At 36.1% G+C, this 16,642-nt stretch overlaps 2 protein-coding genes across 4 annotated transcripts in view; one reads left to right on the top strand and one right to left on the bottom strand.

The window, feature by feature from the left end:
- LOC132701219 (chaoptin-like) overlaps window positions 1–16,642 on the top strand; it is a 701,991-nt gene that overhangs the window by 622,805 nt on the left and 62,544 nt on the right. The gene's annotated exons all lie outside the window — the stretch shown is intronic.
- The window catches only part of LOC132700927 (molybdenum cofactor sulfurase 3), a 62,794-nt gene continuing 56,111 nt past the window's right edge, over window positions 9,960–16,642 (bottom strand). For all 3 annotated transcript variants that reach the window (XM_060668522.1, XM_060668521.1, XM_060668523.1), the window contains 2 exons: window positions 12,067–12,284; window positions 9,960–10,200 (listed from right to left, as the gene is read on the bottom strand). In XM_060668522.1, the coding sequence (XP_060524505.1) occupies window positions 10,009–10,200; window positions 12,067–12,284 (410 nt within the window). In that variant the 3' untranslated portion in view covers window positions 9,960–10,008. The remainder of the gene's footprint in view (window positions 10,201–12,066; window positions 12,285–16,642) is intronic.

Here is a 16,642-nt window from a genome sequence, read left to right as displayed (position 1 = left end):
TCGACTCCGCAAAAACCGAAGCAGGAGGAATCCACAAGTTTTGTAAAAAGCAATATAATGGCCAACCAACATTTTTGGTTAGTGAGGCCGATGGATGCATTTTTATGGAGAACCCTAAAAGATCGTGTAAACGCGAATGCCATCGAAAACAGAGAGCATCCAAAAAACCTGTTTAGGGCAGAAGTTCGAATTCTAAATGAAGAATATTCCCAATCTATCACGGCCGTTTTAGAAATATTACGGGGGACCAGTTGAACAAATCTATTTGTATAACTAATCACCATCATTTTATGGCATACTTACTTAAATTACAAGTTCTAGAATATTTCTACAAATATTTCGAAAACTATTGAATTCAGGTACACAGGTATTAGGTGCAGGCTTAGGGGGCATCTTTGCTTGCTGGCCATTGGAGACGACCCGGAGTGGAGGTGGTGCATGAAAGGTGAGGAGACCCCGTATCATCTGCTCATCGAGTGCCCTGCTTTGACATGGGCAAGATTGGGAGTCTTCGGAACGCCGCTGATCGATCCGGACTCAGTGCACGGTATTGGGCTAAAGGAGTTGCTGACCTATAGGAGGGGTGGTATTCTGGGCGCCCTCTAGAGCGGCCTGGGGGCACAACGGGCCCATCTGGAGGCCTAAATGCTTGGACGCCCGCAAGGACGCCCCCCTCTTTAATACCAATACCAATAATACCAACACAGGATATAATTAGGTATTAGAATATAATATTATGCGAAATGTTCTTTTTGGCTAGGCTGGATGTTTGTTGAAATTTTTCGTAGATTCGATGAAAACAATCATTTTGTGTTTTGGTGACGACGACACAGCCACCTAAGATATAAATTATAAATTCTAGAATATTATTTTATTTTTGAATGCTGCTTTTATGTTAAAACTTCATTTGATTGACATCTGACAATACGTTTCTGTATCCACGCATTGAAAATGCTTTAGCTTCTTGGTCCTGCAGGGGGATATTTTCAAGACCATCAGGAAAACCGGTCAATCATTGTTCGGCAATAACGAAACCCGTTGATCGATGGCATAACCACATGCTCAAACCTTGTCGAAGCAGGGATAAACGAACCTATGGTTGCTGACGTATGACGGCAGATTTTAGCTCGCTGGGACCCCCGGAAATTTTTAGTTCACTCTTTACTGTCCTTTTTAACCGATGGCCACACAGACGGTGGACAGTGCCTAATGCTGCTCTCCGGAATAGCTGTGTAATAAATAATCGCAGTGACGCATATCAATAGTGTTGACTCTCGGAAGCTGAATGCGCTTGAACCGCTGCAACTTCTTGAGTTCTTCGTCGTTCGCCTGATATGTAGCAAGGACTTCAAAGTGAAAGAATACATTCTAGCCCTTCGATGCGCGATAGTGCATCTGCCATTACGTCATTCCCAACGGAAATGTGTCGAATGTCGTTGGAAAGTTGTCCGACAAAAACTAGATAGCTGGTTTGCTTTTTGGCGAAATGCATGGTCCGTAAAAATCACGCATTGTATTCCTTCGACAATAGGACGAAAGCGCCGAATTGCCAAGTATATCACCATAAGTTAACGATCGAACACGCTGTACTTCCTTTCAGCCGAGCTAAATTTTTTTGAAAAAAAAAAGAAAACAGAAATATCAGAATAACTTGCACCTATTCGTGTAGATGGCGAGAAATTATGTACCAGAAATATAGTTCTTTTACATCCGACCCCGTGATTGACTTTACCTGCTACAGCCCCTTATAGAACACTCGTAACTATTCCAGGACCGTCGTAGGAATTTATCTACCTTCCAATCAATTTTTTTCGCCGAGAAATTCGTGAGATATATACACAAAAAAAATAGTACATAGTAACAATTTATTATGTTCTATGTCACTTGTTTGTACTGGTGCTCCTACTTCCCCTTCTGAATTTCTTATAAAACTGTCAACATTCAAAACAATTTCTTTTGCATCCGAAGACAAATGGATCCGTTTTTTAATTTGCTGAGGTAGTTCGTCTTCTAAATTGTCATTCGAATTCTGCGTTGTTCTCCATGTCTTCTTCTCCACATTTTAACGTGTTAAAAAACAGTAACCTTGAAAAAATGTTTATCGCAAGATTCTAATATTTATCTGTATCGGATATAATCTATAGTCTTAACAAATACTGTTGTTGTTTACAAATCGAAGAACTATGTAGAAGACACAAAAATATAAGTAGAAGAATGTTGTTAATTGACAGGCACAAAAGACAAAAACGAATATTTTCCAACTTACGTGTAAGATAGTAGAGTACAGGTACTTACCATTACCCTTTGAACTAACAGGTAAAGTCTGTTAATAACTAACTGATACGAATTAAGGAAAGACTCGGGCAGGCTGTTAGAATGAAATATGGCCGAACAGGTTTGTACTTTGCGTAGAATTTAATTATTTGGGGTTTTGTTAGGAAAGATACTAAACAATATTTATTTATATATGTATTTATGTTTAAATCTAAAATAAAATTAAAAATTATTTTTAATACCTACTTAAATTATTTAAAATTGTTCACATAATATATCAGTATCACTTTCGCTATCATCGCCTGTTCTAATTATTATTTGTTCTATATTATTTGCAATATGGATATACGATTGTTCTGCTCTTTCTATATGTTTAACAGAATTTGCCCAACTTTGTGGAGGGATGTTAAAAACTTCGGTGTCTATAAGTTTGAGGACATTGAAGTTGACACGGGGAAAAACATTCTTACGAGGAATAGCAGATTTCAGTTGGTGCCAAACATGTTCAATGGGATTAAACATACAGTGGTAAGGAAGCCTTAAAACTGTATGCCTCACATTTTTTGCATAATTATCACAGACGTATTCCTTTTGTAGGTTCAAGCTTTGTAGAACCACAATTAATTGCTTTTTGGTATAATGTTTATGAGAATAAATGTCATTATTATACATGTAGTTTTGGATTGTTGCTTTTGTGTCACATGAGGAAGGAGTTTTAGTCAACTGTCTACAGTGATAACTTGCATTGTCCATTACAGTTACGCTATTAGGAGGAATGTTTTAACTAGTTTGTTTTTAAACCAACTTTCAAATAATTCAGCGGTGGTGTCTTCATGGCAATCCAGAGAAAAATCTTTAATATTTTTCGCAGACAGAGAAAGTCCATTTGGAATCCAACCATCTTTAGAGCCAACATGCAAAATAGTTATTCTTTTACCTCTTTTTGATGGCGCGCTTGTTTTATACTTATCAGTTCAGTCAACCCAACACTTTCCCGGGGAATCCTAAGTGTCGAACCATGTTTTATCCAAGTCAATAATTGGCCTTTATTGTTCTCTTTAAATCATCGCTTCTTTTTTTCCTTGCTGAAATGGGATTATTCACGATTTTCCATACAGTTGTTGCTGGAATTTTCGTCAATGTGGAAGTTTCTTCTAAAGATGTTTGCTTGCTGGCGCCATGTGCAATGAGAGTCAAATAAACATTGTTTATGACTTCCTTACTCTCAATAGAATAGTGTTTTCTACATTTGGGCAGGAGAATCTTCTGAGATATACTAGACACGCACATATTTTGCATAATTCGCATACGATTCAACACACGCAGTATTACACACGAAATAAGAATGATTACTAATCAACTTAAACTAAATAGTATACCAAACCAAAGATTAAGAACGACACATATCACCTAATGTTATGCACTATATTTTTGGTCGTACAATACCTGCCTCGGAGATAGGGTAGAGCAAAAAATCACCTCCGGTTCACCAATCGCGCACTTCCTGGCGTTAATTATAACGCCACACTTAATTAACCGTCTAAAAAGAGTTTCTAAAAAAACGTGCTCTTCTGGAGATGCTGAAGCGACTATGATAAAGAATCACACTTAACAAGTCGTCACTATCGCTATTGTCGTCACCTAGTTCAATGATCAACTTTTTTTTCACAGTTAGACTAGCTTTGTCTTGATACATTAGCTGCCGAACAACGTTTATGGTAGTATCACATAATTTTGGTGCAGTGCTATTTCTTCTTATATGCGCTTTAAATAAAAAGTAATCTCAGGGGTAATCTCAAGATTTTATGTCCGTTTTGTTGCACTGTTGAACCGCGAAAATATATATAGTCTTAAAAAAGACTGTTGTTGTTTACAAATCGAAGAACTATGTAGACGATACAAAAATATAAGAAGAAGAATGTTGTTAATCGACAGGCACACAAGACAAAAATGATTATTTTCAAATTTACCTCTAAGATAAATGAGTATAAGTATTTACCCTCAATCTTTGAACTATCCTATGAAAACAGCCTCGCAGGGTCAAAGCTCGAGAATGAGGTACAAAACTACGTACTTACTGGAAGGATCATATTCAAATTCCTTCGTAATATACATGAACATATTGCAATTTTGATTAAACTCTTAAGAACGATACCTATTAATAAGCCTGAATAAGACGTGCAAATTAAACTGCTCGATATTGTGGGAAAATCCACATCTGGTTATTTGAGGGAGGTATTGTACGATAAAAATATAATGCATTTATTGCTTTGACGTTTTAAGTACCTTACCGCAGACCTTCGCAGGACCGTGGTAAAACCCATTTCAACAGATGTTTATTCTGCATTAAGTAGGTCTTGCCTGAGATGCCTGAAATTTTTATTTGAAATGCAAATGGACCATTTTAAATTTGATGGTATTTTCGAATAAATTTGATGGTATTTTCGAATAAATTTGATGGTATTTTCGAATAAGTAGAAGCGTTTATTTTAACATTAGCTGATATATATCGTTCTTAAGAGATATTTTATGCACTGCATATATGCACTATAGATTGTGCATATATGCAGTGCATGAAAACGTTCGTATATATTACGGGGGTAATTCCTAGGACGGTCCTGGAATGGTTACGGGTAAGGGTCTGCTCGGCAGGGTGTTCTCTAAGGGGCTGCGGTTTTGGAGTAATAAACAGCAGGCAAAGTTAATCACGGAGTCGGTTTAAAAACACAATATTTTTGGTCATGGTATACTTGGCATCGACGGCGATATAAAAGGTTATTGCTTTCTTAAAAGTATTAAATCAAAAATAAGTCTGTAATAAAATATTGGCACACACTGAAAGACTGAAATAAAATATAGTATTGCACATAGTCTAAGCTTTAAATGACAGCGTTCTCTCACAACACAATATGTTCCATTTGAAATTTCAACGTTGCAAGTGATTTTAGTGATTTTAGATAAAACCGGTAATACAGCAAAGAGAAAATATTTTTAACTTATAGGTCAAAACGAACTATCGCCATATACCAAGTGTCACAACAATATCTATTTTGTTTCTCATAAAACTTTTAATGGACGGTCATCGTGGAAAATTCTCTATAGTGGAAAAAATTGCTCAATTTTCGATGTTCGATTGAGTTAATCGAATGTTCAAAATTAAGGAAAATATCCTCTTATCGGTTATTGAACCTTAAGCGAGGTTTACATGTTATGTAAAATAAAAAATATATATAAATCACCTTTATTTTTCAGTCGGCCAAAGGCAGCTGAGCTGTTAACTTAACCGAGCAAGTAAAACAATCCATTGTTCAACTTACAATAGGGCAAATTTTGCAACAAATATCATAAATAAATAAGTAGACGTATCTAACAATACAAGAACAATAGACTAACAATAACAATTACGTAGGAAAAAGGTGGTGTTGCCAAAAACAAAAAATCAAAATAGTAGAAGAATAATTTAAGGAATAAAATTATCAACGCTAATCTACATTTAATAAAAGCACAAAAATATAAGTTACAATATAATTTTTTTAGCAGTTTCTTTTTAATTTTCTTTTTTAGAGATGTTGTAGATGAGTTTCTGAGCAGACTTATCGCGGGGCAACTTAACAAAAAGATAAGAAAATGAATTCTGAAACATCGCTTTGTGCATTTTTGGTATTTCATGAAGATTGTAAAAAGGTATCATTTTTACCATCAAATATTCCGGGTATCCAGTTTTGAGCAACTTATGTAAAAAGCAGGCTAGGTGAAGTTTTTGTCTAACGGCGATGTTAAGCCAGCGAAATTCTATCAACTTTTCACTTACATGATTTTTCGGTTTTAGATTGAATATGAAATGAATATATGGGTTTTGCACTTTTTGTGGCTAATTAGGAACATGGATCAAATACATGATTCCAATAGTGTGACACAAGACTAACGCTTACGACACTGATTTTTTTAACTTTCAGTTAAGAATATGTTTGTTTTTTTTTTAAGTTCCTTAATTTACAATAACCTTTTTGTATAATTTTTGAAAACATGAGTCTTGAACCTTAATTAATTATCAAAAATTGCGCCCAAGTTTTTGCATTCGGAAACAACCGGTATTTTGACATTATTAATTGAATTGTCGAGCAGCTTACTAGCCCAATCTTTAAATGGTTCGAAATAAATAGCCCATTATTATGTGAGTATATTGACATCTTTTCTTCACTGTTATTTAACTTCTTTAAAACTCATGTTTATGGGTAGTAAATTTGCCTGCCCAACAGTCAAAACAGAGCTGAAAGTTTGATCTTTCGTTCATAATTGAGGTATTTTACAAATTTCATTGTTTCCTTTCGAAATAGGAAACCCATTTTTGAACGATGGGCTAGATGTTGGTATGAATTAATTAATTTCAAACACAAACGGAGGAACGGAAGCGAAGTTTCGATTTGTTCACTTTCGGATTGTACACCCTATATTTATTTGCTTTTTTGAATTTAGTGATAAGAACAAAGGCAACTTTCATCGACAAATTTGATTTCCGCGCAGTTTTAAAATTTAATTGAAAAATCAGCATATTAAGAAAAGCCGGCAAAATAGATATTAGGCTAACTACTAATAATTACAAAAAGAATTTATACATCTTTAACAGAACGCACATTAAACATCTTCTATACCTATATACAGCGTGTTGTCAGATGGGATCTTCATGGGGAAAAATATCTGAATTAATCATTTTACGACCTAAAGTTCTGTTTGTTGAGAAAATGAATTTAAAATAAAGAAATGCTAGCTCAGATATACAGGGTATTAACAAATTAGAAAAATAGGAAAGTGCCATTGTTTATTATTTAGAACAAAATTTTATTTAACAAAATTGTTTATCCACTAGCAAAATAAAAATTCGAACATTTTGAAATAAAATAATAATACTCATTGTTTTCAATTAGTTATGGATTTTAGGAAAAAAATTATAAAATGTTTAATGAAACTGGATCCGTGGTGAACTTTAACAAACCATGGAAAAATACGCCGAAAATGACTGAGCTATATTATTAACAATTGTACATAACCCGGAATTATCATTAAGGAAGCGTGCACAAGCTGTTTTTAAGCAAAACAAAATTAAAGCATTGATAAGGAGAGACACTTGGGGATTTCTTTATGTTCCTTTAAAACCGAAAATTTCATAGAATTATTTTTTAGCGATGAGTGTACATTTTGCACTAAATTGTTGTCATTGGACTTACGAGAATCTTAATTATAATGTGTGGTGGTGCTTGGCCGTGCGCGAGTGTGTGTTAGAAGTATACAGAATTCAGGCCAGTACCTGACTGAATAGGACATAAAAGGAAGCCTACCGGAGGTCAATAGCGGCTGGAGCGCCAGCTGTGTGGTGAGTTAGCTGTTTGTCCATCGTTTATTTAAGTTTACGTCCCGAAATTGTCGGACGGATTTTATTTTGTTATTTTTATGTCTTGTTTTAAAAGCAATACAAATCCACGCATTAGACTTCGTGATTTATCATCTCGCCCTATGAACCAATGTTCTTACAGACATTAGAAGATTAGATTGCTGTTATTGGGTCGAATCTAATTTTTTTAATGACAATTTTTGAAAAATATTGTTTCCCGATGATCATTCACCACAAATGGGGTTGCATCATCTTAAAATACTGAACAAGGGATAATCACCAATGGCTTATAAATTGTAAAGATCAATTTTCCCAGAATATCTGGGATTTTCATTTTGATTTAATAATAGGTCCCGTTTTCTTAAATGAATAATTAAATGCTGGTAGTTTAGTTAACTTTTCCGATGGCAGTTATGGGATGCTATATAAAAACGTCTTCTCAATGTGCGACAGGATATTTCAAGCTAGATGGTGCATCCATTCACAATTCAATTTGTCTCAGTGGTTAAACCACAAATTTCCTATGCGCTGGATGGTCGTTTTGAAACCTAGCCTGCCATTTTAGAGTTTTTTCCTTCTCCTTTTGGGGTTGTTTCTGCCTTTCCCTTTCGAACTCGTCATCCGAAATTTTTGGACGATTAGTCAGTTGTCATCTAGTCACCAGGTCAGGTCTAAAATTGTTAACCAAGATTAGACGTATTATTAGGGAGCTTCACGAGTGCGCCCCTACTCACTGGGTAACTGCTTTCTGCGGGAATACTTCCCTTGTGCCCTACCAACCACCAACTATAACTCAGTTGAGAATAAATGTAGCCCGAGTCATAATCATCAACAGTCGCCAATCGTTTCTTTTTTGCGTCAAGTTATTAACCCATTAACGCCCAAATTTTTTTTTTTACGAAACCTAATTATTTTTTTTTAGAGATTCCAACCGTATTTTGGATCACTAAACTTATTATTTTGGAAATAAGTTATTATGTTCTTCCAAAAACTGCTGTACCCGTATGAGAACGCTGTTATAATATGAAATAAAAAAAGATAAAAAACTGTATAAGTTTATTCCGATTTATTTGAGGAGTAACTTTTTGTGTGAAAATCGTTAAAACAACCAGGCATGCAAAGTGTAATATTACATTTTTGGCAAAATGTTCGTGTTTTTCCTGTGCAGTTCATCATTTAACATCTTTTTTGTTTTTCCCTCACGTCAAACTCTATGTTATCTGGCACAATTGTCTGGGATGTATTTGGAAGACTGACCATACGAAATTCCTTGATTGACATCCTCTTTTCCCCCTTGTGCACGATATGGCAAAGCACGCAACCGTTCACAATACATAATTAGTGATTAGTTATGGCTGTGGTGTTGGTACTTGTTTGATTGATCCTAGTTCTTCCATCTTTGTACTTGCGTTACAGAAGTGATTGAGTTATAATTGATAGCAAGTGAGACATTTCTTGTCATTAAATCTACAGACAAGAATTTTATTGTTATCGTCAAATCGTCAATCATATGATCATTGATCTTTGATCCTTTACCAAAATATTTGATAACATTGTAGGGTATTTTGTTCAGTTTTCCCATATCGTACGAGAAGCACGAAAGCCTTTTTGTTTTAGATCACACAAGGAGATTATAACTTTATAAATATATTAGTCAATTCTCCAAATATTGACTTTGTTGGCGAAACGTCAGCAAGTTCGATTCAACAACAACTGACGTAGGAGGAATCCAGAAGTTTTGTTAATAGTATCATGAGAAAGCTTTAAAACTACGACAATTAAACTCATCACTAAAATTCTTGCATGTACCATCCGAGACAATGTTCGTCTTTTAGGTCCGTCCCATCAAACAATATATAAGTAGAAACTAGTTTCACTTTGGCTCTGAAGAAGCCAAGAAGCGCAACGTCAACAAGTTCGATTCATCAACAACCGAGGCAGCAGGAACCCAGAAGATTTATAAATCGTATTACGGTAGCCCATATAGCCATTAGACATAGCTATATGCGGTTGCATGTTTAAGTCTCCTTGAAAAATTACTCTGCAATTTATTTATTTTTTAGTTAAATATCGAGAAGTTCATGACTAAGCAATATATACATCGTCTTTGAAGTTAACCATCTAGAGTCTCAAATTTTTGGCATGATGTTTCATAAATTACAATTTTTTTCACAAAGTGTTGAACTAAAGTCACTAAACTAACCAAAATTTCCAAAAAATAAGAAAACTATGAAGAGAAACTAAATTTTGTACTAGAACTCGATGAATCACTGAAAAGGACAAAACAAACACGAAATAAGTTGAAATTTAATATTTTAATAACACTAGTAATTGCTAGTTAAATTCTATGGAGTCCCAAAAACTGTACATCCGGGTTCAAGTACGTTGCTTGCTGTTGGAGATTCTTGATTCAAATATACACCGAAACGTATCTTACCCTGAAACTCTCGCGATAATGTTTGTAGCGGTTCCTTCGATGTTTCACCGGTTTGCTGATCTATACAGATCATTTGGCATCTCGTACACTCCCTCAAAAACTAAAATAATATCCTAAAGACATCATGTGAAAATATTTTTTATTAACAAATTGAGGTAATTTTCTATCCTGGGGATAGTTTATGCATCTCAAATAATTAATAGTCTGACTGACTGATTTCTGGTGTTCTTTTGATGTGCTTGATATTTTTCGACCTGTTTCTGCGATGTATTGATTGTTACAGCTGCCATGCTGTAAACATCTGCTGTTTTTTAAAGGAATTTTATCTTTTACCGATCGTAGATGTGGGGAGATTTTTGGGCAAGTACAGAATCTAGTTTCGATGTTATGTTTTTTCTGAATTTTGATCGGTGACATTTGGAACATAGAGGAGTATTACAGTGGCAAACGGGGGTTGAGAACTGAGGTGAGATGTGTTAATTCCTGGTTTAGAGATTCGACCTGAGACAGAAATATTGCTCTGAAAACTATGATTGAGGTGTCGATTCGTATGAGTCTCTGTTTGCTATAGACGTAATGGTCTAAAGTTAAGTCTGGTTTTCGGTCAATATTAATGTCTAGGAAAGGAAGAGTATTCTTGTTTTCTAATTCGATTGTCAAATTGATGTTTGTGTTTATGGAGTTGAGATAGTTTAGAAATGTTGGACGAGATTCCTCAACTTGTGGCCAAGTAACGAAAAATCATCTACATATCTTTTCCAGAACTTCGGTTTTACATGGCTAGTTTTTCAAATTGTCCCATCAAATGATGACAGGGACAAGTGGGCAACCCGTAGGTGTTTCAATTTAGGCTAAATAAATCATCATCCCAAACTGCAAATAAAATCCGTTTCGAGACAGCCAAAATTATCAAAAAAGCTAAACCCAACACCAAATATTCCAAAATACGAAGGGAAACGCCGCTGTTCTCATGAATTTTACCGACTTCCAAGGGAAAATTCAAGACATCCACCCTGACGGTTCTTGGAATGGAACCGAAAATTAAATCTATCATTAAAGCTTCACCTTTTCCGGAATCCATAAAAAAGACGGTCACTCTTCAAAAAAATTCCCAAAACAAATCTTCCTCTTCGACCTATCGACAGCACCAATGTACTCTTTGGCCAAATATCTAGCCTCAATTTTAAAACCTTTCACAGGAAAAAGTTCCAGTTTTGTACTCAATTCTTTTCATTATATTCAAGAACTGAAAAGTATTAAGTGAGATCCAGGCTACATTCTAGTAAGTTTTGACATTAAATCTCCTTTTCCAAAATTTTCTGAGACACTAAACATCTAATCTAAACATAAAATACAATTCACATGAAACCAAAAAACTTACGAAAAATATCATGAGAGAGCTATGTGTAAGTAAGTAAGTTCATAAGTGACAATGACAATTAATAATAAAAATATTAACCAGACCAAAAGAACACCAGAGATCAGTCAGACATCAGCTGTTTTTTTGAACTTAAGTTGTTTTAATCATAATATTGTAGGTTAGGTTTTTACTGGTAAGTTGTTATCTCTTTCCGGTAAATTAATTATTTTGCGATTATGTCAGAAAACTCCACCTGTTTATTAAAATGCATTAAAGCTCTTGGCAGAGATATACATTGATTTAGAAAAATGTTCGAACTCCCAAACCATTTTAAAATAGTACTCACTGTAATTATGTTTAACGTTTGAAATTTAGATATTACATGCGGCACCTAGAAACTCGAAAATAATTTTATCTTGGTCGATTTACTTATTAAAATTTGTTTTCAAATTTCTAGGACTCCCCGTTTCCCTAATACCGTACCTCGTTGCTCTTGCTGGCAAAACCCGGCGTAAACAAAGCAAAACGACTATATTTTAACAATTCTTACGGGGAAAAGCACTACGGCTGCCGTTTTCATAAATTTTCCCAAAACGTATCGCATACCTTGAACGCAATATCCCCTATGCGGAATATTTTGAGTGAAATTTCTGCAAAGGGCTCATCAAATGCGACTACGAGATTCGGTCTAAAACGTAAAACGAGGGACTCCAAAGTTTGTTCGCGCTGCTCGTCACCTGGAATTCGGCCTTTCAACCACTGCACACTCGCTAAGTTGACCAGAAGGAATTGGGCTTCATTCGCCAGCGACATCCGGGCTTCTCCTGTGCAAAATTAAACAGGTCAGTGATTATCAAACAGTCCGTGTTATAAGATGCAATATTGTGTTTTGGTTTACTCTCTAGATTTCAATACTGAACATGACCGACAGCAGATTAGCAATTTATGGGGAACGTTAGTTTTTATTTGATTTTTTGTATAAATTTTTGTTCAGTAACATGGCGAATAGATCTTTAATTATTTTCGAGCAAATACCGCACTTATACATTTTTAAATTGGTCACCCTGTGTATTTATGGATAGTAAGATTGAGTGTCAAGCAAACAATAAAAACATAATTTCGATTTTTTTGGTTGGCCATTGACAGATTATAAACATTTAAAACAGAACATATGCGGTAATTTTTATTTAGCCTAAGAAAAATAGACACCTTTAGACCCCTACTATAATAAAACTAGTCATTATTATTAAAAAAAAAACAATGAACTTTGTTTTAATTGTGCAAAAGAAAAATCTTATATTGATGGCGTTTCTAGAAACACAATTTCTTTAGCATTTCCCAAATCGGCCATTGTTTGGTGCTGGACTGTATATGTTATATCAAATCAAAATCGATAACTCGGGTGACCTAAAGGGCCATCTTATAGGCTATTTGTTCTCACCCAGTGGCCAGAAAAAATAGTGTTAGGATAGGTACTGAAACTTCGCGCATAGTCAGCGGGAGCTCCGTCTTGTTGCAAATATGAATTATTACTACAGCTTCTTGTAACGGTCTATCTAATGCAAAAAAAGAAACATATTCATTTAATATATAAAACAAACAAACAAAATAACAAAACAAATATTGATAAGTAATATAAAATATCACTTTCAAAAAAAAAAAAAGTAAAACTTTTCTGCAACGCTCATAAAAATCGAAATGAAAACCTAATTTTAACAAAAAACAACGCACTTCTCCATAGCGATGGATTTCGAACTGTTTTTTTGTTGACAAACTCTATTTCAGCCTCAACAATCAATCAAACTATAACCTGTGAACCAAAAAGGTCAAACTTTTTAAAAAAAGTAACTTTTACATATTTCTGCTGCCAAAATAATAAAGAGGGCGCAACATTTTACGTTCCTAATATGTATTTTAACTATTAGATTATGGCATATAAGATACGGACCTTCCTTAAGTGAAGAATGAATGAATGAATATGAGTTTCTAAGGTAAAATCAATGTCCCCACTATATTCTTTGTTAAAAATTTTGTTAAGGTGTTCTCTTGTTTTTCTTTCTTCAAAACTCGTAAGAATTTTAGAGGTTTCCATACTTTTTGTTTACAATGTCATCTATCAAATGTATTAACATTAAAAAGTTTGCCCATTTTGCAAATCATTCTACCAGTAATTGAATTCCCATACAGTTTAAAACATTCAGACAGTATTGATTATAGCACAAAATAACCAATTAAAAATAGACATTGTATATTTCGCTGACTCAACAATGTGCATAACATAAAGGGTTAATCAGAGTCGCGCAATGGAGATATATCTCAGAAATTCTGCGGAGTTTCTAATTAGGCTAATGAATCGGGTGATCCGAAAGAAAAAAACTATGTTGTTTAAATTTGGTGAACAAAGCGGCGACTCGGTAGTTCCTTTTCGTCCAACACACCTATTTGGAGACATTTGATTCAGGTACTCTCTTATATATTGTGTATAATGGGGAGGTTGAAAACATACGCGGTTATCAATCATCCCTAGTTCTCCATTTCTGATAATCAGGATTCCAGTCGGAGTTCAACAAGCGAACGGATATTGCAAAGCTATTTGGGAGGTGACTTGAATCCTTAAAAGGGTGAAATATTTTTCACCAGTGAAAATTTCGTCCATAAAAAGAAAGGCCCTATAATTTTCTACCAATTATTCTAACCCACCGCTTTTGAGGACGTTGAGTACGATGTTCTAGCATACAATGGATATTTTCGTTAGGGTAAAAGAGGATATATCTTGCAAAATTTGAATTTAGAACCGACTAACCTTGTATGCACATAATTTTATTAGTAATCAATGCATCTGTTGTTGTTGTTGCCTTTTAAACTTTAAAATTAGCACTCAATTATAAAGTTTTTCTACTGAAAACCACATACTCCATAATTATCTCTCGAATCTAATGAATCGTGCTGAGAGTCGTCTATTTCTAAGTAAGAAAGTTGAGATATGAATCAACTTTCTTACTTAGTTTCAAAGTTAGATGTTGTTTTTTCAACATTATACGTTTGGTTTCCTAATTAATTTTGGGAAAGTGATTTTCGTCGGAAGTAGTTAAAAAACATTTTGTAAATATGTAATGACAAATTTGAACTAATTCAAGCGTTCAACCGTGTTGTGTTCTTCCCATTTTATACCATGACCTATTAAAATCAAACCGATCTTACCGTTCCCGTGAAAATGTTACATGCTTATTTCCTTGACACGACAATCTTGAACCACATAAACGCAATTTTCAAAATTATTTTCTGAATTAACTTTATGCAAATAACAACTACAAAACTATTCGGCACTGTGCGCCGGCCAGGATGTAAGTTTTGAACCATATAATAATAATTATGATAATCCACTTTATGCATAATAATCAAAGTAGAAATGTACGAAAATATATACAAGGCGCAGTCTAGTCTAGGCTCAGACCATTCAAATTTAACCCTGGTAAAAGAGACTAAAACCTAGTTTAAGTAGATAGCGCCTCATGTTATGAACACACCATCTAAGATAAATTATATTGTATTATCTGTTGTTTCCTATGCAAAAACTATAATAACAAATATATGCCTACTAATAACAAAAAAAATTAAAAGACGAAAATTATATATGCCGTGAGTACAAACCCTCTAATAAGCCATAAGTTACTTGAGAAGGGCTTAGAATTTGTGGCAAAAAATTATAAATTTGAATGTTGTTATAAGTAAAATTTTTTTTGTTCTGTGCTTCACTAATAAAAAATTTAATTTGTTACTGGTATCGCCCACGCATGGGGCAGTGGCCGGGGACGAAAAGAGCAGGAGCAAGGCTTGACAAACTGCAGAGATTTGCTTGCCTCTGCATAACGGGCGCCATGAGAACGGCGCCGACGAGGGCCCTAGAAGCTCTGGTGGGTTTGCCCTCTCTGGCGGATCGGGTGCAGATGGAGTCGGCCAGGACGGCTGTGAGGCTGGCGAGCTGCGGGCTCTGTAGAGAGGGAACCTTCAATCGGGGCCCGAACGGCATTTTAGAGGGCTGGCCCGGGGATAGCGGGGTGATGGGCATCCTGAGTGACATCATGATCCCCGAGATGACCTTCTTTGACAAATGGACCTTTCTCTTCCCATGAAGGGAAGAGTGGAGAGAGGGCAGAGTTGGCTCCTGAGATGGACTTGTTTGGTACGCGGACGGGTCTAGAATGGGAAATTTGGCCGGAGCTGGAGCGTACTGCGAGACAACGGGATCGAGCTTGTCGGTCCCTCTGGGTCAGTACTGCACTGTGTTTCAGGCGGAAATTTTCGCTTTATTGATGGCGGCCAGAGAGGTGCTTCTTCGGCTCAACCATGGAAGCAGGAGGGTCTTCTTCTGCTCGGATAGTAAGGCTGCACTTATGGCGCTGAAGTCAGCGCGTACGCGCTCCTTGTTGATAACGGAGTGCAAAAGGGTACTGAGGTAGTGGCTGAGGAGAGGAAGGTCACGTTGGTCTGTGTCCCGGGTCACACCAGTATCCGGGGCAATGAGGCAGCGGACGCCTTAGCCAGGGGGGGCTCCTCGCATAGGCATATGGGACCTGAGAACAGCTTGGAGATCGCCCCGTGTGTGAGGCTTACTCCGGGAATGAGGCAGGCGAGGCTTATGATGGATGGGCCCGCCCTCCCTCGGACCAGGGAGCTGCTTAGACTGACCAGAAAGGAGTGTAGAGCACTAACAAGTGCCCTGCTTTGACATGGGCAAGATTGGGAGTCTTCGGAACGGCCCTGATAGATCCGGACTCAGTACACGGTATTGGGCTAAAGGAGTTGCTGACCTTCTATAGGAGGAGCGGCATCTGGGCGCCCTCTAGAGCGGCCTGGGGGCACAACGGGCCCATCTGGTGGCCTAAGTGCTTGGACGCCCGCGAGGGCGCCCCCCTTTAATACCAATACTGGTATCGCTGTTATGCATATCAGAGTTAAAACTTTTTAAAGCAAGAAAAGAGCTTTTTTGCCAAACAGCCGAAATAACAAGTCCTTCGTTAAAACAAGTTCAAGTTGAAATATGAAGTGTTATATGAACGGATTTTCTTCGGTTAAATATCAAATGACAGCAACTGCAGTGCCAAAGACAGGGAGCATAGATAAAGCTTAGCTAGTAGTTAGAAAATGACGATTGAAGTGCACGGTATTGGGATAAAGGAGT

Source organism: Cylas formicarius, unplaced genomic scaffold (genome assembly GCF_029955315.1).
Source record: "Cylas formicarius isolate icCylForm1 unplaced genomic scaffold, icCylForm1.1 PGA_scaffold_4__25_contigs__length_36172078, whole genome shotgun sequence".
NCBI classification, from domain to species: Eukaryota; Metazoa; Arthropoda; class Insecta; order Coleoptera; family Brentidae; genus Cylas; species Cylas formicarius.
Note: the sequence above shows the minus strand (reverse complement) of the source record. Positions and strands in the feature narration are given on the sequence as shown.